This window comes from Sinohyriopsis cumingii, chromosome 4 (genome assembly GCF_028554795.1).
Source record: "Sinohyriopsis cumingii isolate HCF-2022 chromosome 4, ASM2855479v2, whole genome shotgun sequence".
Taxonomy (NCBI): Eukaryota; Metazoa; Mollusca; class Bivalvia; order Unionida; family Unionidae; genus Sinohyriopsis; species Sinohyriopsis cumingii.
The window spans coordinates 146,325,830-146,353,506 of NC_142964.1; the positions used below are offsets into that span (position 1 = coordinate 146,325,830).

The 27,677-nt window shown below is 34.5% G+C and overlaps 1 protein-coding gene across 1 annotated transcript; it reads left to right on the forward strand.

The window, feature by feature from the left end:
- The first annotated feature begins 9,536 nt into the window (after nt 1–9,536).
- On the forward strand, nt 9,537–14,182 carry LOC149802287 (uncharacterized). Its single transcript, XM_089954421.1, has 4 exons — nt 9,537–9,811; nt 10,809–11,214; nt 12,015–13,115; nt 13,336–14,182. The coding sequence occupies exons 2-4, from the start codon at nt 10,935–10,937 to the stop codon at nt 13,815–13,817; spliced, it is 1,863 nt and encodes a 620-aa protein (XP_089810547.1). The 5' UTR covers nt 9,537–9,811; nt 10,809–10,934; the 3' UTR covers nt 13,818–14,182.
- The last annotated feature ends 13,495 nt before the right edge of the window (nt 14,183–27,677 follow it).

A 27,677-nucleotide genomic window follows, 5' to 3' on the forward strand; every position in this document is an offset into this window, starting at 1 on the left:
GACACGTCAATGCTATACTGACTACAGTATACGTCATCGCCCATTATTGTGGGTTTCCGTCGAGAGTCGATCTCAAATTCATTAGAACGTTTTATTACTAGGACTCCTAATTTTTAATTCTTGGATTATTCTTGGGTTATTTTTGGATTTGATTCTTAAAACCGTAAGTTCTTTTCGTCATCTTTACCTTGTTTTTCTAAGGAAACATTTTTTGGTTAAATTTTACAAGGTTTGTTGTCTTCACCTTTTTCTTGTTACTGTTTATAAGAGCCTAAACACGTGACAATAGGCTCTAGAAATTCAGTTTCCGATCACGATTCAATTGTGCGAACTGCTTATTTCGACAGCAGTTGCACAATCTCCTCTTTTTTCCACTCATAGCGTTCTACTTCTTTTGCTGAACGTTGGTCCTCAGGATGATTAACTTTGTTTCCACATCTCATACAGTCTTTTCTACTGAACGTTTGGGATTTTATGTATTTGCTGCCCATATTTCAGCGAAGACGAATTTGCATCAATTACAGTCACTCTTTCTCACGTTCCTAGTACAATTGATTGTTGTTTTTTTTAACAGCCTCACTTTTTTCTAGCCTGACTAACGGATGCCTCCTGAGTGAGATTTGTATCATACCGCAGCCCGATTAAAATTCGATTTCCGATCATTTCATGACCTAGTGGCCAGAAATTACAACCAACTGCTAAGTGTCAGAAAACTGTCTGTGTTTCCCCGTTGTTTTGTTTTCTTTGATTAAAGTTTCAAACAATCCTCTTTGCAATTAAATATCGCAGGAAACTATCTCGCACGGGATTTCCCCTCTATTGACCTTCCTCTCTCTGGTTGAACGAATACAAAATGTGATCAACCACAATCAAGGTAATCACTTGGATTTCTTTCTCTTTTTCACTTAGTCCAGACACTTGAAGAAAACGTTAAATGCCTCGCGACCACGTTTCCATAATACAGATTTCAAAAAGTGAAATTTGTCCTTACTTGGAAATTGAAATGAAGCTACTTTCAACTCTAATTCAGTATTGTGTTTTTACCGCTGCAACCATACAATGTTATCTGCTTTTGACGAATTACTTCAGAAGTTAATCAATGATATTTATTAATTACAAGATATCAGTACAGTTGTACGGAGGAAATAAGCTGCCTTGAAAGTATTTGTCCCATAAAACTTAAACCCTAGTGAACGTATAACATAGACGATTGTTGTCTTTATATCAGTTCTAGTCTAGTTTGTAAAATCTGATTACGTTGTTCGTCAAGTGATTATGTAAAGGTAATTAGATTAAGGATAGCACTACATTCCCTCCGCAGGTTATGAAACACGACAGTGCTTCTTGTACAATGGCACCAATTCCAAAGTTTGGAGGTTTCAGAACCGTCGGTATGGAAGGGATCATCATGATAATGTCTGTGTGGGAGGAGAGCTGTTGTCATATCCATATTGTTCTGACCTGACACGACATTATGTATATCTCTTATGAGTCTTTGCCAAGGTTCAACGTTGGATGCTCATTTTCCTTATCACATGTCACAATAGTGTAGCAACCTCACACGGGACTTGTTCAGCAACATGCGTTATATTTCAGTGAACCGCATGATGGTGTCCACTGGAACATTCAGGCATGGAAAGTCGTACATAATATTCTCTGATATACCGTGGGGAATTTGGAAGGACTCTTGCCTTGATCTGGAATTATCGCACTCAGCGGCTTTCGGAAATTAACACACAGTAAAAGTCATGGTATTCAAGGAACTGTTATGTACTGAATATATGCATGCATGGTAACCTTTTTCTCCTGTGCTTGCTGTGCCAATACACCATTTGGAGTAAATTCACACATAATGATACCGCACCACTGTGCCATAAATTTTCCAAAGAATAATAAATAAGGTTTGAAACATAAAGACGTTGAAACTTCTATTGTCTCGGTGTATAGTCTAATGGGCTGCGGGTCTTTGTTCCGAACAAACACTTTAAGAGTGACATCCGGGTGGAATCGTTCAAATTTACCGATTTCAGTAACCATCATTGTAAATTCAGTTTTACTAAACTTAAGTTCGCCTAGGTACTGTCAATATCTTCGAGGTTGGTATGCGTGATTTCCATCTTTTTTTCTCTGACCACTCTGAAATCCACGCTGATGTTGGAATATAGCTTGGACCATGGAAAGGCTTGTGCGGGGAAATATCAAGGTGAAATTCCAAGCATCTGGAAAGCATCTATGTTGACCCTGTTCTGGAGAATGTCTCAAGGTTATGGACGATCTTTGTATAACCTTTGTTGACCTTATCATTAATTCTCAGTGTCTTTAAGGTTCAAGAACACAAGGGCACGACTATAAAACCAAGGCTGTGAGGTTATAAATAATACAGTGCCTCATTTTCAACAAATAACGAGTCATGATAAATTCCACATTGTGAAGTATGTCCACCTTGATTTTGATGAGCAATGCCTTTTCACCCACATGCGGTAATATGGACACATATTCGAGAGACGCTTCACATTGTCTCTGCCTACGTTGTATATGCTTGTAGTCGTGACCCATTTAACTTGAGGATCACAACTCTGGAACTTTGATTATTTGAGGACGATACTCAACATTCTATGCAGTAGTACTAGTTGAGATAAGGTGACATTTTAGTCCTCAGCAACAGGACGTGTAATTTCAGCTCGCGTGGCCTATGGATAAATTTTCTCTCATGTTGCATGAAGTTGTTTCACGATTCAAAGCGACTGCTCCGGAGGAAATTCTTATAACGAAATTATCTCGGCTTTGTTGATGGAAAACCCCGTTCTAAATCCCACAAATTTTCCCCACCGATGCGCTTTCGCACACGTGCGCATCTGTGACTATAGCCCACGCAGGCTGACGCGAAAGGTTTAAATTCGCTTTTACGCACTTGTTCCCGATTGCAATGTAGAGCGATTTTGTGTTTGTATCAGTGCAGCACAAATTGTATATTCATGGACGTGTTCAGCCAAATCACAATCATAGAGATAGAAGGTTTGTGCCTTTTCTGAGACCACGGTTACAAATTCCCCTTGCGATATTACGAATTATAATATTATATGTAACATTTTAAATCTTGGACGCCAGATTTAAAAATACATTTGTGCAATGCAATTAACCCTTTCTATTATCTTGCAGCATGGATCATAACATTTTATCAGACAAGATCTTTAAACAAACGAATATAATTAGATGAAATCATATGGTTCAAAAAGGGCTATTTTAATTACAAACTAATTTTTATTCACTGGTTTTAAATTTTGTCAATGTTTCGATGAAGATGGCCTGAACATAAATTGAAGGTAACGTGAAATCACTTGAAAAACACTTTAGGTTAATTGTCATTCCTATGTAATACAAATGGAAGAAAGTGAAAGTTAAATTGAGAACGCCATTTCGCTAAGAACAGAAAATGCCTGGACCTCGAAGATAGCCAGACAACGTTCAAAATGAATTAAAAAGCCATGCAGAAAAGTTGAAAAAGTCGAAAGATCTATTTAAGAGAGAAATTAATCCTGATATTGCCTTGGAAATCTGCAACTCATATATCATTTGATAATTGTCGCAGATGGTGCTGTAGGAATATGTTTTATATATTCAAAGTGCGTTATACTGAGAACTGAAAAAAAACACAAGAACGAACGAGTGACGGTTTAGTCTGTTAATATATGCAATATACGTAAAACAAAATTAACTAATTTCCTTAAATATTTTATCGGGGGAATGCAACGATGACCATATATAAATAAAATTTATATTCACAAATGACAATCGCAATAAACACCATTATTAGCATTATTTACCATTTACCGCTCTGGTGGCTAAGTGGTTCAAGCGACCGAGTGATACCAAAGACTTATAAAAATGTTCTAGCAACTGCCTCGCTTGGGGTTTATCATTAAGAGGTTCATGTTAGGACTGGTCGGCCTGGTGTCAGGATAATGTGACTGGGTGGTACATGATGGTACATGTCTGCCCCAGTGCTAGATATCACCATACACGGCCACAATGCAGAAATTTCAGCAATATGACTGGAAAAAAATTAAAGCGTCTTTTAATATCTAAATAACACAATTTCACTATTTACCATGGAAAATTGATTTTGACTCGTTAGCTATCATAAAATCTGAATAAAATATTTTATTTCAGTATATTCTCTAATTAATATGGACACATAGGAAGGAATATCATTGGTTATTTCAGAGTTTTTGAGTCACTATTTAGTTGATTTGCTTCTTTATTAAACAATTATTGAAAATAGCCTTTAGCTATTTCTATCAGTCTGAACTTTTTGGACAATCTACTCAAAGGCATAGCAAAATAATACATGTGATCTTTAAACTGCAGATTAATATTTTTGTATATATGACTTTGGTTGTATTTATGGTCACGCGTGTAAATATGTTCTTTGTTATGAAATATACTGTCTGATGTCCTGAGAAGTCGACAAAAATGATTGTAGCGTTTCTTTCCTGTACAAACGTATGACTGCTTGATCTTGGTACTAACAAGTCAGCCACAAGCTGTACACACCCACACCTCCCCCCACACCCATACACTGAGAAATTCGCAAACACTTTGATCTTCGATAGTTTAATCTAAAATTATAATTCTCCCTTGCCTGCAGGTGGTTTAACCTAATTATATGAAGTTGTCTTATTTGTTAAGTAACTCAAAAACTGTTCCATAGAGAAGACGTTGTACACGTGTGCATTATGCTCTTCAGAGTTATGCAGTAATATACGATCACTTATTGTGTAGCAATGCACTGTTACCTGATACATAATCTACAGAGATACACATGATGTATATGGTATAATTCTAGATAATATGTTTTGTTGCCCACGTCAACGATATATTTTTTAATGAGGTCTAAGATATTCTGATACTGCTCGCCTGGTTTAAATAACAGTTAAGCTTGCCACTATACAGGCTTATTTTGAAGAAATATGATAATGAAAAATTGTTCTGAATATAATGTAATAAGTAATATGAACAGCCTCTGCACATCACTGAACCCATTTACCAACTCTTTTCGAACATGAATGGGAACTATTGTATCCATGTGTAGAGATGGAACATGCGCAGCCATTCATATGAAAGGTTCTTCCTTCATATTCTCTACATTTCAAGTCTGGTTTGGCAATGCTGCATGATTATTCTGGCTTTAAGGCCAGGTGATACAAAAGAAATATATTTATCTTAGCCAGAAAACTTGCAATAGTACATAACCATATCCCAAAGTTGTATATATCTAACAAGTTATAATCAGGCTACACTGTATTATTATTATTATTATTATTATTATTATTATTATTATTATATTTTTATTATTATTATTATTATTATTATTATTATTATTATTATTATTATTATTTGCTATGCTTCCTTTGTAAAATTTTAATCCTGAACCTGTGAATAATGGCATAGAAGGAATAGGATGTATCTGAATGCAGGACGTATTTTTCGAGCATTTCCCTGTCTCTTCACATACATATCTGTATTTCTATCTATCTATGTATCTATCTACATATGTATATATATATATATATATATATATATATATATATATATATATATATATATATATATATATATATATATATATATATTTGTATGTCATCAATTTTGTATAAGTTGAAATACACAAAACTATAACTACTGTGACGTTGGAATACCAATGTTATATATCAAAACAAAACACAACTATTTTTTTTATATTTTGTTGTGTTCCACATAGAATCCACTCTAACTCGCATATCTCATTAAGTAAACAAAACAATTATTCTTCCTATTATTGTCTCGCTAGCTAGATTTAATACAGTTTAGCGTTATGTATGTCAACTGTACAGCTACAAAGCGTAGATTAAAAAAGATCTTTTTGAAGTATGTTGTTTTTATTTCCCATGTGTGGATGTCTGAACTTTTCAGTATAGATCACTATTTGGGTCACAATTTAAAGCAAATCATAAACATTAATTATTAAAACTAAACTTGCGACCACGTATGCTTTCAAATTAATGCCGAAATATATCTGGCTGAAAAGTCTAACTCTAAACAAAGTGCAGAAAATGTCAGAAGTTATTTTATATACATTGTATCCATAACCACAACACTAAAGTAAATTACTTAAAGCAAATTTGATCTGTGCAAGAAACTATACACATATGTAAAGACATAACATATACAACTAAAATGATATAACTAGCAGAACAATATGAATGTTTAAAAAAACAAAAAAAATTACCATCTTATGTTACTTACACATATACACTCAAAGGGATGTATAGCACAGTTCTTAATGTAAGGATGTGGATTTCAGAAAGATTAATGAAATAAACAAAATTAAGCTACGACATATGCTTTCCTACGTTGAGTCCGTGCTTGACAATAACTGAAATAATTAAACACTCTGAAATAACAGATAAGTGTCAAAGTTCTGTTTCACTAAACCTAAGGAATTATAAATGTTGTGTATATTATAAAGTAACTACTCCATAAGTAACTCTGAGAATATTCAGAACAATACAAATCTTGCTCATGCATTGCTATAATGTACGCATGATACAATAAAACAGTGTAAAATTAACTCTTAATTTTGTTATGAAATAGCCGTCTACTAAATCAAATCACACATGTTTTCACATTTGAGGTCCTCAAACACAAGCGTCACAGCCGAAAACACCTTTCATTTTTGACAGAAAATACTCTCCGTTACCATCTAACACATATGCAGTTTTATATGTTCTGGTCTGCGTGCGTCCCCAAGAATAAAACAATTAAAATAAGCTGTAATATATATATATATATATATATATATATATATATATATATATATATATATATATATATATATATATATATATATATATTCGCATCACGAAGAGCTGAAAGTAAAAGCAACAGTGCTGAACATCCCTAAACCGATCGTCCTATTATTATCTTGCATCATTAGTTTCCTTTCTTTTGACAGTTAAGCACACGGTGCTACGATAACGGTGCCGAAGCGATGTTACGTAGTTATTGTTCTCTTTTATGTTTTGCTAACATAATTTGGTGAACTTGCCGGAATGTTTCTTTCAAGTTGCTACTTTACGTCATGATATATTATCTGAAAACGGTTGAAAACTATCGAAATGGTGAAGAATGATAGCTACTTTCTTCTCGTAAAAATATTTTTCCATCTACTGTGAAATATGTCCAAGTCTGTAATTAAACATCATACAATTAACCTCATATGCTATGTATATCCTCATTCCACACAAATGTTAGTTCTGAGGTTCCGAGATAAATATACGTTTTAAAAAGTGGGTTTTTTGTGCCTATCAAACCATGTTGTACCTTGTATAAATGCATAACAGCATGTCTACTAAATATAACTGGTGTACTTCGAGTGGTTTGTGTTTAGCTGTACCGCACAAAAGTGTCTTCAAAAAGGATATATTTGAAATTTACAAGTTCAGCAATCAGTTTGTTTGTTTTGCGAGGAACTCGATCCTAAAATGTGCTACGTATAACCTTCCCTATAATAAGCTTTTCTTACAAATATCCTCAATATATTCAATATTATTTCTGTATCTGAGTAGTTATTTTATTTGTACATAGTTTGGCGTCTTCTAAAGAATTAAAATCCGCATAGAATGTAACACGCTGCTAAATCATGAAAACAAATACTTAAATTATAGACTGATTTAGAGGCCTTAATCCTTCTGTAATCATTTTAGAAAGATAGTGAGATGGAATTTTTAAATCAGTTTGATGTTATAAAATAAAATTGGCAATTGGACAATTATTTACAGCTTGGTATGTATTCTCTCTTGCTTATCGAGGTAAAATATTGCGGCAATTTACAAGTTCAAGGTATTCCTAGGCCCATTTGGGATGGATTCTAAAATTAAATATGCCAACAAATGGGTGATGAGAAGAACATTTAGGTTCAGCAGGGTTGAGGAGGCGGAGGGGGTAATATGGAAGTTCAAAGCCTAGGAAGTTTTATTTTAATGAAGGCAACATAATGGTGCTTTGCATAGAAATGATTTTTGTGATTCTCTAATGACATCTGCTTACTTTGCAAGGAATTGACATATCAACTCTTTAAATTTACGTATTTACTTTTTAATTAAACAATTGTAATGGAAATGGTTTCGTTTGGTGTTCTATGGCACATCAACATAATTAGCTACTAATTAAAAACAGCAGATAAGTGTGTGCGCTATATCTAGTCTCTTAGGCATGTACACTGTAGTATTCGTATGGTTTTATTTCATGTCATTTTTAATGCAATGCCTACTCGATAATCTCCTTTTTTGGTACTCATTCTCGATTTTTATAACTCGAGGCTTATTTTTCTGGAAGCGACTCTCACTTTTCTTAATTCAATATTACATCTTGAACGTAAGTGTCTGAAAGTCCTAGTGGGAAATCATGGATACACTTTTTTCGAAATAAAGAAAATAAGCGTGTAGTCTTGTACCATGGATTTTGTGCTAGTGACAACAACAAATAAGCATATGTTGAGATTTAACATTCTGAAATTATAACGTAATTAGTAGTATTGCTATTCATTCTATTCGTGGAACACATTGTGTTCCTGCAACCTTCATATACACTTTGTATCATATTAATGGTGTTAACTGAGTATGCATAATTGATGTAAAGAAAAGCACAAGCACGCAAGTGCAAATTTTGCAATGTTTCGCGGATTACAATTACTTATTTTCCCGTAAATTTCAGACAACTTTTGGATGGTGCGAAAGTTAACAATGATGATTTAATGTTCGAAACAATATGCATCTCAAATATAGGTTTATAATTGATTATATCTAGTTTCCATAATACATTTTTATTAAACTATGAAGATCTGACATTAGGAAAACAGCTATATGGTCAAGTCAAACTTATTTCATGTTATTGTTTTACAGTCACCTAGAATCATTTAGTATAATATTTGTTTTCCAGGATAACTATTTAATATTTTATACAAGAAGCGCTCTTCACGATTTCACTCCATGACAAGACAAACTTTCACCGAAATCGAGATGCTCCATCCAGCTTGGATATCCGTACAAAACAGTCGATTCGATATGATTCGCCCATGACTACTTAATATAATTTAGTTTCAAAATGAATGATACAATTTCCCTTGAATGTTATGCATTTTGAAACAATTCATGCAATAAATCTCAGTACATGTGAACTAGTTCCCTTAATACACATTTTCGGGAACAATTATCAAAAAAATATCAGTTATATCATTCTGCACAATGCCTTGTAAACCTTTAAAGATAAGACATCGGGCCTTGTACTATGATTGAAGATTGACTGTAACTGTGTACAATTGTTTTAGAAATGTGAACCGGGATAATTAAGTGTAATCGTGAGATAATAGTAGCTGAAGTCTTCTGGTTAAAAATGTAATTAAATAAAATCATTGCACAAAATCAAGAAATACTAATTACTGACATATAAGCTTATATTTGTATGTTACACAGCCTTCACCAAAAAAAAAGATACGCCAGTATGGATGAAGATCAGAACATAAGCGGAACGGATAATACTGAAGAGATGCAATTGAATAAGCCGACGCAAGGATCTGCATATAGCACCGATCGACAAATAGAAAGTGGTGGATCAAAAACATCATTTGTATCACAACACAAGAATTTGTTGTGGAAAAGAGTATCGGCCGTGGAAGGGAACCCATTAGGTTATATTTCTGACAATTCAACTCTACTAGATATTTCCAACATGAGCACAGAAAATGATATGGCTGCCATAACATTTTCAAGAGGTAAAGGAGATTCATCGAAGATTATAATCAATGACATTATTTTTAGTTTATTTAAACAGGTGTTCCTTAACATGCAGACGAAACACTATTTAACTCTCTAATGATATACTGTGTAAACAAAATCTGAGACACAGATATTAAGAATCATCGTTAGCTTTATACACGACTAATATATGTGCATCTCTTTGCTGCAATATATGTTATACGAATACAAATATTAATTCTAGAGGATTGATTTTATTTTATGTTTGTCTTTTGCAACACTGTTTAAAGTTGTTCTCACTACATATATATTCATATATGTTGTTTAAAATTCTCAGTTTTGCCTCAGCTACGTGGAGACAAAGAACTTATATGTATATCAAAAAACTGTACAGTTGCCAATGTTAAGTCTGGAAACTGAATACATTCCATATGTCTGATAATGCTACCAACATAAATTAATATGATTTAAAAATATTCCAATCTTAAAATTCATTGTCCTGATAGAGTTAAAGATAAACTTCTAGGGACAAGTGTTGATGAAATATGGGACTCCTAGTCCGATTTATCTATAAATCATGAAATTAAATGTCGCACTGTTTCTGAAAATCGTATGTGACAAAACGTGGGATGGAATACGCGTAATGGCGTTTAGCAGCCATACATGGAGAGGCGTCAATTATGCCATTACAACCAATTTCGCTCTATATGCATGACAGAATTCCAAAAGTCAGTCCAGATAAAACAGATTCATTTTAACTTTTAACTTGATTCTGGCATTTATAGTCTGAAATAAAAGAAGAAATGAGGAGCAAAAGAAAACATTGTGATGCGTTCTGCATATTACGGCCAATATGCTTACATATTAGATTGGTATATACATTTTCTCCCGCGTTATTATTTCAGAAAAATATATGATTTAATTTCCAAGCTGACTCACAGGCTAAAAGATTTTCATATTCTCCTTAAAAATGGTTTATAATAAAGTAATGTTGTTCTCCTTCCTCCTGTTTAGGTGAACAGGACACAATTGAAATGACCATTCAGTTTAAAAACCAAAAAGATTCTTCTGGCACATCTTCAGAAGCGAATAAAGACAATTGTATGGAGGCGGACCTGCGATATAATAGGCCAAGACGTCATGACAGACATAGAGAATCTATTGGGAGTTGAAGTGGAGAATGTCAAGATTGGGTCAATAGTCTTTCAATTCAGAAAGATTCCCCCTGATTTCAAACAAAAATTTAATGAGGCCATGCGGAATGGACAACTTCAGCACATCCTAGAAAAACTACAGAATCTAACAGAAATAAAGCAAGGACAAACATGTCCAAAACAAACATGGCCAATAACTGCGAAACAATCAAGTCACCCCAGTGAGGATGCGTTTTCAGAGAGAGAGCTAGGAGCTCCATGTCCAGGTGGGCCTTTTGTAGCTTTTGCTGATGATCAATAGGAACAGTCTTTCTTCCCAAATGCTAAAATCTTGGATGTGAGCAAATATCATACCTCTGTTTTACTCATGTTCTGTAAAACCTACTTTTTTATTGAGTACTCTTTACTTTCGCAGACTTCGCGGGGGCAGGGGCACTTTCTACGAACAAACGAGAGCTGAAACGTTTCTTCGAAACTAGAAAATGCAAGTAGAAGCATTATTATTAAATATCAGAGAAAGAGTTTCGCATCGAGAAACCATTCAGCGGAGTAACGTTTAATAATAGTAATATTATATAATAAAATGAAATTATAAGACCGAAACAATTTGAATGTTTATAATGTTGAATAAAAGCAAGTAAGGGAGAAAGAAACAAAATAAGGATTGGCTTTATTCATGTTTTCTAGCATGGCATAATTATTTGGAATGCTTATATTTTTAGAAGCGTCCTTTAGCAAGGTAACAGCATTGTCGTAAAAATACTATCGTATCTTTTCAAGCATCGTAACGTAAGGCTGGTTCATTTTCAGAGAAAGCAATTATGATTGCTTGCGATAATGCAATACCCAAGACTGAAAAGCTACAGCTTGTTTACAATGTATAATTTAATTAAATTGCATCACAATATTAATCATTTATTTATCAAACGTTTTGTAAGTTTCTGCCATAAAATTTACCACGCATGCGTAAGTCGAAGACTTGATACATTTCTATGTGAACACTGTACTTTTCGCTCACAAACGTAATCGAATTTTTATTTTCTTCCATATCATAATATTGGAAAAGACTTCACTCAGAAAGAAATGGACCTGTCAAATGATATTACAGAACAAAGAATATCAGACATGCAAAAGAATATACGAGCAGCAGAACCAATGACAGATTTTGCAAAAGAGCTATTTAGTTCAGATCTGCGGTTGAATAAGGAGAAACAAAGAATTTTGCTTAACACAGTATCAAAAAAGCTGTCAGACGAATACGGACAAAGCATCATCTCAACTTGGGCTGGTACCGAAAGAACCTCTGGTAAAATGGTATTGGTATGCCTTCATTCAGGATCTTTGGTCCCAAAATTTCCAAGTTTTCTCGGATTTGACGTGAAGTACAGAGAGTTCGACAGAATTGATAGGGAATCCGTGATCGCTCAGACATCTCCTGAAAACAGGAGAGCAAAACTCTCTGAAGAAGATACAACTCTCATCAATAATGCAATCAAGAAACATGGTGATGAACTCTTCTCCAAACACAGCAATTTAGAGGCAATAAGTTCAAGTGCTATAATTGCATCCGACCATGGACGCAAATTATCTCCGAAAATATGCATCGTTTTGTACTGTAGAGTGAAAGGCATAATTCCATTCGGAGAGAGCCAATTCCCTCGTTCCCTTGACGTAGGTGACCAAAAAATTGACGTGGATATCCGAGAGGGTTATTTCTTTTTCTATGCTTTCAAGTCAGATCCACAACGAAGTTTACCTCGAAAAGGAGACGCAGTAAGCGAGGTTCTCAGAATGGGTTGTAGTATTGGCCGAGCTAATTGTCCTCTGAAGGGAACACTTGGGCCTTTTGTACGTATCGACGATGACAGCATTGGCTTTCTAACTTGCGCTCATGTTCTTGGCGATTTATCTACCCAAACTGATGTCTCACAGCTTAAAAATCATGAAGTAGTGCAACCATCAAATATAGACTATATGTCTAACAAAGACAATGAGATAGATAGAGTGTGTGGGTTCATCAAAGATATAACGTTCAGTGGAGACTGGGAGGATCCTGTGTCGAAGGAAAAATTTGGAGCTGTTGATGCTGCCCTTATTAAAATAACTAACAGAACTCCCTACAAGGAAACATTTGCTTGGATAGATCAATCACAACTCTCTGATGCAGGTAATATTTGCTGAGTTTTCAGACAATTTCAAATGTTGCTGAGTCAATTTAAATAATATCAAAACTCGCCATTGTATTTACATGCATTATAATCTACAATTTGAATGTTCCATGCAAATACGTTTATTTGCAAATTCCAACGAAAACTTTTGTTAGTATTATATTAATGTAAAATGAATTTATGAATTCTCACATATTAAATCACGCAACTATTTTGCAGGTTTTGGCACTGACCTTCCTGTTTATGAGGATGGATCCTTCAAAGCCCATCTTACGTTTGCTGACTGTGGTACAAGAATAATAAAGTGTGGTGCTTCAACCGGTCTCAGAAAGGGCACCCTAGCAACTACAATATGTTGGGTGAAGATGCACGAGTCAGACAAAGCCTCGAAATCTTTGATGAGAGAAGATGCACAACTTACTCTGCCGTCTTTGACAAGCGATCCTGGCAAATCCGTGATTATGAAAGATTTGATACAATTTGATCCCGTTAGAGAGGTTTTCTTTGAGCTAGGAGACTCCGGCGCAGGAGTTTTCATGGTAGACGGAGAAAACCATCTTACATGCGTTGGTTTGGCAATAGGATGTCTCTCAGATTACAGGTGTGTGGTGACACCAATAGAGAGGGTCCTAAGAGCTCTTGGGTTAGTAAATGGGAGTTTAAAGGTCTTTCCTCAAGAACTGATGGAAACTGATGCATAGTATTCCTGTATCGATTAACGTTAGTGTTTATTAATGTAGCCTGGGAACCGGTTGAAAAAATTCTAGCACAAAATATACAAAAATAAACATTTTATTTGTTAGTATAATGTGTTTCGTTATTGTAGGAAGGAAAGGTCATTTTTGTAAACATTACATAGCTTAGTGATAGCGGGTTGTCCTTATAATTAAGGTAAATAGGTTTGTGCGGTCTTGTTCACCTCGACAATTCAGCTTTACCTAATTTCTGAATGATTGGTAACAAAAGAACCTGACCTTGTTTACATGATAGTATAATCATGGAATACCTTATGACTCTTATCCTGACTCTATTATTATATCTTACTGTTTATGCAAGGTAGTAAAAACTATTGAGAAAATAAATTTGATGTACAGTCAGTCATATTGTCCGGACCAATTATTATATGATAATATATTCATTTCAACTATTGGAATTACAAAGTGCTCATAGACTTATGGATAAATTCACTATCTGGGAATTACTTTGCAATCACTTAAAGACAGTCGGTATTATATCACTGTGATAGATTAAGACGTCAACATATCAATACTAGTCACGGCTATTAGCACATCTGAGCAATATATTTTGACCTCATTCGGAACATCACTGGAAATCATTTGGAATGCTCTATAGTTTTGAACTTGTGATATAACTTTTAGGACTATTTGGGATTTAATTTATAATACTGCAAGTTATTTTTAATATTTCCCATTTTATGTCAGGGAAATAAATTATTTATTGAATTTTACAAAACATGTTGCCTTTCACCTTTTGTTACTTGGTTTAAAACCACAGTCGTAACAAAAGTCGTCGTCATTGATGAGTTTTTAAAAAACCTGTGTGTTGCTGTCAGGAATGACGTTGGCACGGACATATATGTTCGTTGTCTGGAGTTAAGGGACCAAAGTTGGGACCAAATGGCCTGCTGCGAACAGGGGGTTCTTGCGAGATTATTTGTTTGATCGTGAGGGGCGGGTCATGCGTTGTGGCTCCTCGTTTATCCGACAGAACGATGTGACTGAGGATACTATGTGGTCGTCAACTGGACGCAAAATGTTATGTTCCGTTCTTTTTGCTATTTATAAGTATCACTATTTGAGTTGTTGTTTTTGTTGTGTTAGGGTTTAACGCCATTTTCGGCAAAAGATAGGCAATACATGGCGGCCAGTTATAACCCAGGAAAACACCGGATAAAACCACCGGCCCACGAGAAACTACTGGAAACCTTTCTCACATAACCACATTGGCCGAACCGGAGACTCGAACCCAAGCCGAGAGAGGTGAGATAGCAGTGATCCGTAACGGTGAGCACTTTAGACCACTCGGCCACTCGGGGCCCCCACTATTTATAGGGATACATTATAATTGTGGATCAAATATTATCCGTATTTGTACAGATTCCATACTTTATTCATCCTTAGTGAATTATCATCACGTATTCATATTTGCGTAAATTCGTCGAAATGTAGAAAAAGAAAGTTCTCATATACAAAATTCAAATAAAGTTTATGCATTTCTCTTCTTGGCTGATCTTTTTGTTAATACGTCCGTGTTTTCTTCGTCTAAGTACTTACATATAACTACATGTAGTATTTCGATATATGTTTTTAATATATTTAATTATTACCAAATGGTTTTAAGGTGCAAACAAATAAAAGGCTAAAGAAACTTTCTATATTTGTAAAATAGATATGATGTGATTCCTTGAAAACATCCTACATTTTAAGTTACAACCGTTACTAAACTCGGAAACCTTTAACTTAGTTTTGATATTATGTTGTCATATCTTGGGGCTATACCGAATCACCCAAGGGTACGTTCATTTCCAGTCAGTGTGTCGGTAACATTGGGTCCGCATGCATTGGATTCAAAGGCACATACGCAAAATCCTGGGTATATATTATTGATAACATAGTTGTTTTGAAAACATAACAATACATCAGGTTATACAAAATGTTTCTAAAGTTGGTAGGAACTTAGACAATCAATGTAAAATCTTCTCAATAATATGCATATTTCATAATAAAATAAAAGTCATTGGATATATAAACAAAACTAAAACCTTCCTGTTACATCTCAAGACCGTGGTTGGATTTGTCTCTTTTTAACCAGCCGTAAATTTCCAACTACAAAGGGGTAAAAGGCTGGGAAATTCCAACTACTAAGGGGTAAAAGCAGGCCAGTGATCACTAAATCAGCAATTGGCTTCAGATGAAAAATAAATCTTAAAAACATTACTTTATATGCTGGATGGGGTTTTGTTTTCAGCTTAAGAAACCTTATATAAACCAATATTTCTAAAGGTCTTATTTCTCCAGGGAACTATACTTTGTTGTGTATAGAGGCTACTAGAATTTTCTGTCTCCTTCATTCCCCTTCTCTTTACCCTCTAATCTATTTCGTTTGTGTACAAAATTAGATTCACAATTAACAAAATTATATTTCTATGACACACGAATTGTTTTAAAGAAAATTAAAACATATAATAAGCATAAGAATAACGAGTGTGTTATTAATGGTCAAAATTACCCACTTGATGTCAACGGAATGTATTCATCCATAAAGCGGAATTGGTCAGCCGGATGTGGTTTGATAAATACTTTTTCCTGTGTTATTTATCGTTTGGAAGTGGTATTCAGAATCTGATCAAATTGCTTCTGATCTATCTTCTCAATGTTTGACAATGCTTACGTAATATTAAAGCCATATATGCATAGATGAATAAGAATCGCAGGATGGTTGAAGTAAAGACCATTTCATGTCAATAGTTATATTGCTTTTATATAAATAAAGCCAATCGGTTTGGAGCACCAGTTAAATATTTATCAAGGATTCTCTCCCTTAACAATATGATACATCTGAGCAGATCTAATGATAAGTATTCCAAACCATACACAAAATAATGTATTATAAATCTTCAACATCAGATCAACTATAAAATAAAATATCCAGGAACGTGGAAAAGAAGAAAAAGTACACAAAATCGTCGATCTGTATAAAAAACACTTTATAGTTTGATTCAGGATATGTTTAGTATCAGTGTGAGAATAATCAGCGCTATGATTTAAAATAATCGAGGTAGTCAGAGGAAGACTCGGTCATTGAGATTGAAAAAATTTAGTTCCCTATTGTTGGCAAATGGCAGAGTTCAAGAAATAGTGATGAAGCTCAAAATGGAATCAACACGAACAAGAAAATCGTGTCTTAGGTTCACTCCCTATGAAAATGATTTTAAACTGTTCCAAGTGGATGTGAATATGGTCAAAAATATATTCACCATTTCGGATGTTTTTAACATTAAGTCGAATGTATTTTTAAATTGCCCATCAGCTGGTAAGTATGGCATTCCAGAGAGAATAATTCCAACAGTGAATTGTCCTCACAAATAATCAATAGGGGAAAAGTCAGAACGACTTGGCATGGACGTAATTTTGGAAATTTTTTCGCACGATGATTACCAATTTCAAGTAAAAGTTACAAAACATCGATAATTTGTCAAATAATTTTTGAGGTTATAGTTCCCAAACCCGGTTGGAAGTACATGGAGTTTAATAAGTAGAATACATGAATAAAATTGGAAGAGATCATCATTTATTCAAAGTTAGCAGAAAGCACCGAGGCATGAAGACCTTTAAAGCCTTTACAAATTATGCCGATATGCCATAAATACAAAAAAAAAATTAAAACAAATTTTTCGTCCTTCTACAATTCTGTTGGAACATCTCAAAATCCAATTTCAAAGAAATTTGTCACAGGGATCCGGAAATTTGCTGAAATAAAGGCCTCTAAAATTTTACAAATTATGCCGAGATCGCATCAATTATGGCACCCGTTACTAATCTTGAAAATTCCTAGCACGGCTTCTTTTCAAAACTAGATGAACATAATTTGATCAAATTTGGTTGACACTGTCTGGTTATAAGTACGTCTTATCAAATTTGTACAAATAATGCCAGCCCACTGTCAAATACGAACTTGACATACTTTTGAATGACTTGTCCCAAACCAAAAAATTTCAAAATAGAATTTGGATCAAACTGGACAGAAAGCTTCTTAACAGCATGACCTTTCAAGCTCATACAAATAAAGCTGGTCTACTCTCTGAACATGTTCTAAATTATTTTATGATAAAGTAAATTCTTTAAACAACTTACAGTTATTCCTTTGTCCCCTGACTTAATGTGGGTTGTGGTAAGGATTGTTACATTCATAATTGTTCTGTATATAGTGTGCCATGGAAACTCTCAACAGGGGCGTAGGCAATCAGAACATCTGCAGCATTTTATGATGGTTCCAGAACAAACCTCGGATGTATTTCGCCGCCATTGAGAAATATATTTTAAACTAGTATTGCTTACATGACCCAATTTTGCAACAAGATACAAAGCCGTCGCATTATATGTGAAGCATCACCACCGAGGCGAATCGTCAAATTTATGTAATTTATATTTTGTGATTAAAATACTTCCAAGGTTATTTCTCGACCTAACATAAATGAAGAATTACACGACTGAATGCGTTTTTAGAACAATATCTTATCAACGTATAAGGTGTACAGTAGTAATGTCCTGGAGATCGGTCACTTCCAATTAACTTATGATATGTCCTGCTTAGGAATTCATACGAAGGTTCGCCATGGATAGTAAACACTGATTAAGAGATAAAGAACATTACTTTAGAAATGTTCGATTTTTGTAAGTAATGAAATAATGTAATATTTGTAAAAAAAAAGATCTTAAAACAAAGGAAAGTTGTGTATACAAATTTTAAACAAAGGAAAGTTAGGAATAGTATCTATGTTTTGTCTGGGGTAAGCTTCGTACTGTTGAACACCTTCAGCACGATAAATGTAAGTTATTGAAAATCTTTCGTTTCGGCCAAGAACACTGCATTATAAGTAACATTAAATATGGAATTTTCAGAAGGGATGGTAGTCAGATAAACCAACAAAAAAAAAAAAACAGAAAAAACACGATTGTGCTAAAGATGCAGTCTTGGATTAAAATGGCTAACTAGTTGTAGATATTTCGAAAGTTATACATTTAAAACGACGAGAAATTCGACCGACGTGTTACATATGTTATGAACTTCGAACAAGCACTACAGTAACTACTGTAAAGAAGTCTGTTTAAGATACATAGTGAATTATCAAAATTTGCTGTATTTAATTTTATTTCACATTAAATAAAGTGTAATACTGAAACATCTTTTATTATGATATCATTAACATTTGAACTAGAATTCTTCGTATCGTTTTGTTTCTCCGAATCATTTTGTTTCATACTATGTCATTTCAAATGCAAATGTATTAGTCCACATTGTAGTTTAGATTATTGCAGTGGATATGACATTTCGTTCGTGTAAATTTGGGCGGTGACAGCCACGCATACAAATGTACTTGAAGAATTAAACTCAGTAATATTCAGGCATATTTCCAAATAGGAACAAATATAATCAGCCCTTTGAAGACAAATAAAAACATGATACATTCAGAACAATACATTTAGAATGCTAATCTAAGTTAAACATTTAAAATTATGCAGCTATATAGGAATATGTTCTGAGTAATGGATTTTACTAGGCGTATTTTTTCTCAAAATTTAATTGTTTACGATATATTGCCAATAACTTTGAGGTCTACGATATCTAATGATCAGGTTAGGGTTTGGCTGTTGGTCATTTTGCCGCTGCTTAATTGTCCTCTGAATATTGACCAGAGAGTTCACTTCCGGATAGTTCTCCAATATGTTCAAATAAAGAATTCTTATACATTATTCAGGGAATGTGTCCATCGCTGTGGACAGAGTGACAACCGTTGCAAATATACACCCCATTTAACACTAGCGAAATAATCTTTAGTGTCAAGTGTGCACTGTACAGCCCTGAACACACTGCCTACTACATTTTCGCTGGTGCTCCTCAAACCTAAAAGTTCAATAATTATTCAAATCAACATTATGCTTATCTATGAAACGTATTCCTTTAATGCTTGTTTTTTTTTAATGTCCAGCTATATATCTAGGGAAACCTGGTATGTGCAATCTACAGTCCAGTGGGTATCTTCTTGCCTGCGACCTGGTTTTATCCCTCACATTTACATCAATCATGTTCCGTTAAAAATTCTCGTTCGGCCGGCGCCCTGGAATAAGCTGAACATGATTGCGTTAAACCATAAAATACAGGAAACACGATTTTATAAAGAAACTACGTGTTGTTTATTTGCAGTGCGCATCATGAATCCAAAAATTGGTATTCTTCTATTGACAGTACTTTTCTAAACAAGATCGCAGACAACTTCATTGAAAGCCATGCCTAATCAGACAAAGATAATCTATGTAGCTCAGAAACTGTAATGCACAACAGTTAATGAATTGTAGTATGTTATATTCTAGCTAATTCAGATAGCTTTTCTACTATGAAACTATTTCCCTACTAATTAAACTATCATCTGTTTCTGATCAATAATTAATTCCCACGGCGGGGAATGAATATGTTTCCACCACGAAGAAAGTTTAAAAACTATTTCATTAAATTTCAATTATATGTCGATTCTATGTTGGGACATCACAACTAATAGATTTAGAGGAATAGAAGATAAGGCTTTTGTGAGCTATTTGTATTATAACACAACCACTGCATGAACACTGGCTCATTTTAGATCCGGACAAATGAGATTACCTGAGTAGTATCTGAATAGGTGTTTTGTATTTTGGTAGATGATATAGGTGCAGCTCTTATATACCCCATTACTTTTCTGTACATCATACGCTTGCTTATCAATTTAACAACTGTACGCGAACCTGTGAGGAGCTCTCCGTGGCTCTATCTGTCTACCGCTGTATTTCATGATCCTACCATGCTTGCTAAAATATAATATGTGAAGACTGGTCTCTCTATTTTCTCTTGATGAATATATTTCAAGGAGAATATTTCTTTGTGCGCGAATATATTGCACTGGTCTACAGCCAAAATGCTTCCGAAATAAATGTATGCAAATTTACTCATTCTGGATCACTGAAAAAGAACGCGATGCTTAAATATTTTGATTGGTTCTAATTTTTAAGATATGCTACTGGGTCAGTATATACGACTCTTGACTTCGAGACGGCTTACGATAAGTTAGTTATAAAGGAAACGGATCTCAATTTAGGCCAGAAATGGCTCAGAGACATCCTTGACTGGATCTGTGAATAAATCTATGTTTTGGTTTGGACAATGCTAGCTTTTTAGGCAAACCACTGAATAATGCATTCTGAAGCCGGTATTGCGTCATACATGATATGAACTGCATCATGTAATTTCTAAACAAATTGCCCTATATCAGCTCTAGAAAGACTACAGCGACGTGTTCTCTTATTTGTCAGTCTGTGAACTATGCAGATAACATTTGATATGTTTGTGGTGAAGTGACTTTTGCATCGCAAAAGCGCAGAAAAATTTCTCAGGTCAAAAAAGTCTATCACTTTCATTTTGGCTGCAAAATTAGTGATCAGGAAAAGAGGTGGGACCAGCACATAAGCTGCAACACCTGCGCAACAAATCTTGGCCCGTGGTTGAACAGGTGACGAAAGTCTATGCTTTTGTAGTGCCAATGATTAGGAGAGAGCCAACATGTCATATCAGGAATTCTTACTTCTGCATGGTACCTCCAGTTGGTAAAGGTGTGTCAGACGAAGAAAACATGGACCGTGAATTGTCTAAACATTCCGTCAGATATACGACCGGTATTTCACGGAGAAGGACTGCCGGTTCCTGATGCACCAGAATCATTCTCATTAGAGTCAGACGAGGAAGAGAAAGAGCAACTGCGAAGCGCGGCACGCACCACTACAAAGACCGAGGTAAGGTCATTTATGCGATTGAGAGGAGGTTGTGTGCCCAATTTCAGCACGATTGTGGGACCGTTGTCCGTTCTTGCCCCGAACAAAGTTATCCGGACGAATGCATGTGAGCATGCCTTTCAAGCTTTGAAAGTTAGACTGACATCCGACTCTGTTGTACGTCAACCATATTTGTGCAAGGAATTTGTGTTATGCACCGACGAATGTGATACATGTCTTTGAGCAGTGTTTCTGCAGAAACACTAGGAAATATTTTTTCCCGTCGCAGATGGCAGTAAGAAACTGTCCTCAGCCGAAATGAAATAATCCGTATCGGAGAGATAATGACTTAGAATCATGTTCGGTATATTAGGGGTCATGCAATGATTGTGTGGGCATACATTTGTTGAAATGTAAAGCTTTCTATGGTAATCCACTAATTGAAGACAGCAAGTCAACTCTTCTGAGCAGAATCAACTCCACACAAACGCACATTTAAATGTGAGATATTGATGGAGTAAAGAAAAATTAAAGACTCTAATTTATGAAAGCTCTTTGGTCCCTGAACTTTTGAACAAATATGACCCAAATTATTTTGAGACAAAAGAATAATTACATTCGGTATAGCTTTTAACGACCTATCTATACAGGTGCATTGTTCAAAAGTGCTCTCTGTATATCAGACTATCTACTTCAGTGAAATATGCCATCAGTACAAAAAAGGTATTCCCGTTCGACGTGTTTTCTTTTGTTTGAAACAGTTTTAACTTATATAAAAAGTAAAGGACCGCATAAAATACGGGATATGTACTTTGTTGTTGTTACAAGTTCAACACAGGGCATTTAAAATGTTTTCAAATTTAAAACAAAACTTCTTGCGAAACATATCAAAAGACAAAGGTATGCAGATATTGTTCCGAAATTATTCTATGATGGTTTTTTTTTTGAAACTATTTTTCCTAGTTCAATCTTTAATTCGAAACGTGATCATTTTCTTCTTCAACTAATGTAATAGACCAGATATGTTAAATATTGCATATGTACGTTTTGCTCCAACAATGTCAACAAAGGTCATTTAAAATATTTTGTGAGCTGCAAATATTGGTATGCGATGAATGCCAAATGACAAAGCTATGCACAGGTTGTTTCAAACTACTCTCTCTCTCTAGAGAGAGGAATACTTTAAATCATATTCTGAATTTATATTTTATGAGTTCAGTCTGAGATTGCCACAAATAAGGTTTAGCCACTAATATTAATCAATACCACCACCACCATGTTCCGTCAGACATGTTTTCTTCATTGAAAGCTGTGTTAAGCTCATTGGAAATGAATGGAATTCAGTTTTTTAAACATATTTTCAATGTAGGACAATGGTCTAGTGGCATAATCAGCTAGGTGGTCTCTAAATAGGGAATACACTCTTGTTAAATACAGTCTCCCTCTGGAACAAGCTCTATTATATAGGGTCATTGCATACTCATGGCTTATTGGTAACTGATTATGCACAATCGCTTATACTCTATTCACTCGATTCTAATCCTCTCGTTGTATCTGAGCACCAAAACTAACAAAACAAGCACGGTTTGTCCGGACCTGATTCCAGAAATCGATTAGTCAGCCGCTTAACATCAATTATACAACTTCGTAAGTAATCGCATACCATGTAAACATATACATTATTTAAAGATTAGTGCCAAATTCGACCTGCTTTCCAAACTCTTTGATTATCCTTTGATGCACAAGACCTCATTATCTCAGCAATACTTCGGTACCAAGATTTACTGCTCTGTCCCCAGTGATTAAAGTTGGAAGAGTTGAGACATGGACTCGCCCGACAAGTATCACAAGTGATTCTAAGACAATTAACGGAAATATGCCTTTAATTATATATGTAAGCAAATAGAACAATAATCAACAATTCGAAAACTAAATATGTACTGAAGAAGCAAATGTATAAAAGAACATATATTGTTGAATGGATGTAATTTGCTGACACCCGGTTCAAGAAACATGAAAATAAATGCAATATAAATGGTACCTTGATCCATTCATTAAATGGTGGGTTTTCCTTATGTGTTGATTATCTATCCAGAAAGCAACTTCTTGAATAAGCTATCATCGAAGGACAAATTGATGTTCTAAATGCATCAACATCATCCTGCTTGGTTGTATGATTATCTTGCAAGGTGCCCACGTTCATCTGCCACTCATGTATCTATAGGATCATGATATTTTTTACAGATCTTCTTGCAAGCACCTCTCAAATTTGTCAACAGATGATTTACCCAGACGATCAATCTTCTGGAGATAGCAACTTCATGCCACACCTAATTGTTCTATAATGCTGTTCCTTGAGCATTTTGACTCAGTTTCGCAACTGTCTTACATGGAGTCGCTAATTCATCAACGTCAAAGTCTGTCTCACAGGCCATCGCATTACTACATGGCAATACGTTTGATAATTTACTTCACGCAGCCTATAACATTTATAGTAATTAATACGTAATATGTTTACTGTCACTGCTAAATTTTAGCGGCTATGATACAAAGATCTTCACAAGAATAACCACTCCTAGCATATATAACCTATAATTTGATTTTCTTCAGACACGACATTGTCTAAATTAATTTTACGACTAGAGAGTAATTTGGGTCCCATTAAATACCAAACAGGTGCTGACATCTAGTCTGATGCTCGCACATATCAGTTTTACGACAGGTTAGTTTCATAAGTTTTGTTCAACAAAATACTCTTCTGTCTTTTGCGATGCCAGGCAAACTAACGGCTGTGCCATACATTGTAACTCCTATCAACAGCTGTCAAATGTGTTCTATTCACCCACTGCATTTGTCCCCCATTGGAAGCAATTATGAAACGAAATAAGGCTGCCGAAACATGATGTTTCTCTTTATATATGTATATATGTAATTATGTGTTTGTGTGTTACAGCGCAACCGTCATTACGGGTGACAACACACTGTCGCTGAGTAGTCTTTATGTCGACAGCAGCATTAGGGTTAAAAAATATGTGTCGCCCTAACATTTGCTCTCATTATATATTACCTTCCGTACTTATTCACATACAGAATTTCGTACAAATATTATATATTACCAAGTAGTACTATTTGCACATTTTAATGCAAGATACGCACGTGTTTATTCAAAAATTGAACCGTGTGTAAGGTTTTTTTTCTCTCACTGTCAGCGAATAATCATGAAGGCGACATTTCCAAAAGTGCTTATTTTTTTGAATGTTAATTAATATTTTAAGAGTGTTTGCCAACTTGCAGTACGCATACCATATGTGGCACTCGAAAGACTTTCAAGTGGTACGTGACAGAAAATAAATCACTAAAACTCGTACTAAAAATGAAACACCACGGCATAGGGAGAAGAGGTACGACTGATGTCCCAAAATGTGATACGCGATGCTATATCTTTGGGAAACACTGTTTTAAGGTGATGTATCCAATTGATTCGAACAAAATTCAGAGCTTGTTATTACTTTTGTCTAAAATCAAATCCATTGCCACAACATAACACGCGCAGTGTTTCGAAACGGAGTAGTATAAAAGGATCTATACAAAAGTCATGTTCTCTTAAAACTGGTGTTTGTATAGAATATTTAAACTAAAGAACTTTGTAAATAAGTCATAATATAAAACATACAATGAACTAACAGAAGCGTATACACGCTCTTTATTGATCTATGTGATGATGTACGATACAAAGTATTAAACGATAGAACATATATTATACTTATTTTATGTTATTCTTTATTTATACAATGGCCCTTTTATCTCCTTCCGTAAAATGTGTATCCGTTTACAACTATGACTTTTATTTTCAGAACTCTGGTCATGAATCATGAAAGGTTTCGCTATATATATGTAGGGGCTTAATTGCCTGTCGTATGACTGGAGTCATAAAGGAATGATTCAACATAAAAAGAAAAATTTAAAACTTGATATGCACGAGTTTAAAAGAAAGTTCGAAAATAACATTTAAAATGAAGAACAAAACAGAATATAGGGAAGCATCTATTTTAGAACCTGTGATTACTTGTTTTCCAGTAGAACGGGACACAGACAGAAAGACACATGTTGGTGTCGGTATTAATATATAAGAAAATATGTTACTTATTCGATAAAAGTATATGCTTATCGTGCATTATGCTCATGCAATTGTTGACATGTACGAATTGCTTTTGATATTCGGTGCATGGCGACATCGAGCTTTGTTATCTCAATAGCCATCATCCGATTCACATAGAGCATACACTCAAACTTCGATACTTTGAATGATGACGCCGCCTCAAACAGGAATTAAAATTTATCTTTGTACACGGAAAAGGCTTGGACGAAAATAAAACGTATAACTTAAGTAAAGTACATTAAACAAAAATCATACAGCTAAACTACAAACTAACGTGATGCATTTGTCTCAGTATTTGCTTGCTTTCTTTTCTCTTACTGTTGGTGACATCAAACATCTGGTACCTTAGCTTTATTTACATCTTAGTCTACAAGTTAACTTAGTAATCAATGTCTTTAAATAGTGTTCCCAAAGTTAATATGTTAACTGCTTGCATCATCTGAGTGTGCTAAGTAATGTAGGTGCAGTAACTCGGTAACATGCATCAATGTAGCCAGGATCGTGTTCAATTACAAATTCATTGTAAATTTGGTTGGAATTATTGAAAATGTCATTGTTAATTATTTATATCTTATTGATGTATTTTAGATCGATGGAGGGCATATATTTGTATACAATGATACACATTTGTCAGATAATCGGACTGATAGGACATCCTATGTATTAATCTTCATAGTATTTTATTATATTAATCAAAAACGATAATGTCTGAATATTTGTTGTGCCAGCACGTCATACGTCGATCATGACCTACGACTTAAAATTACTAATCTCGAAATTATTCGCAACTATTCTAAGAAGGAGCTTTACAGATAATTTGACTAAATGTAAGACATATCATGGCTACAGACTGCACCGTTTGAAAGTTGTTAGGTTCAAAGAAATTCAATGATCATAACCCTAAAAGATCAAAATATGCCAATGACTGAATATACGATCTAGTAAAGTTTAAATTTGAAAGTAGATTTCGGTTAATAAGCATTAAAATGCCTGATTGCAAACACGCCGTGCAAATGCCTATCAAACGGCAACAATGCGAACAATGTTTACAAGTCATTTGGTTGCTGATTTGATACCGATGAAGTGCTAAAATTTACGAAATAGGAGGTTAGTGTGCATTCGATTTAATTCCTCGGGCTTAAGCAAAAAAAGGGGTTTAAAATAAATTTAGCAACGATAAAACAAATCGTTGTATGGGGTTTCGGGTTTGTTCATGGACGTGCGTATGGACGACGGGCCTTAAGAATGGACGGAGTTTTATCCCTTAAGCAATTACGATGAGTGGAAATATTGAAAACAAAGCAAACAAAACACGGCATACACTAACTTAATGCTCGGTCCACTGACCTTTGGACGACGAAATATAACGGAGAGCCAGATGCACGTAACTGTACAGAGGATAGTACATTATACATCAATCTTGAGGCATATTTAATTTACCGGACAACACGTGCATTCAAAAAATTCAGTTTAAAGAGAAATATATATGTTCAATAATACATTTATCTCTTTGATTCTTTGTGTCTACCTGCGTGCTTGTCAGTACGTGTATGTATGTCTTTAGAGAACCTACATTTTTAGAATGATATTGCATGTATACTTGACTGATGTACAAAGATCAGTTTTAAACTTTTGGAAATATTTGAGTTTGTTCATTAGGCAGATTGTATTGCTCAGAGGTGTGACTATATATATATATATATATCTGTATATATATATATATATATATATATCTATATATATATCTATATATATATATATATATATATATATATATATATATATATATATATATATATATATATATATATATAATTCAGGATATATCTCAAAACGATATACTACTTTGCTAACTTGATACC

What these genes read in the sequence shown, in the direction of transcription:
- LOC149802287 (XM_089954421.1), top strand. Translation starts at nt 10,935, where the DNA reads ATGACAGACATAGAGAATCTATTGGGAGTTGAAGTGGAGAATGTCAAG. An exon ending in GCTAGGAGCTCCATGTCCAG is followed by an intron (nt 11,215 to 12,014) that starts GTGGGCCTTTTG and finishes ATATTGGAAAAG; the next exon opens with ACTTCACTCAGAAAGAAATG. An exon ending in ATCACAACTCTCTGATGCAG is followed by an intron (nt 13,116 to 13,335) that starts GTAATATTTGCT and finishes ACTATTTTGCAG; the next exon opens with GTTTTGGCACTGACCTTCCT.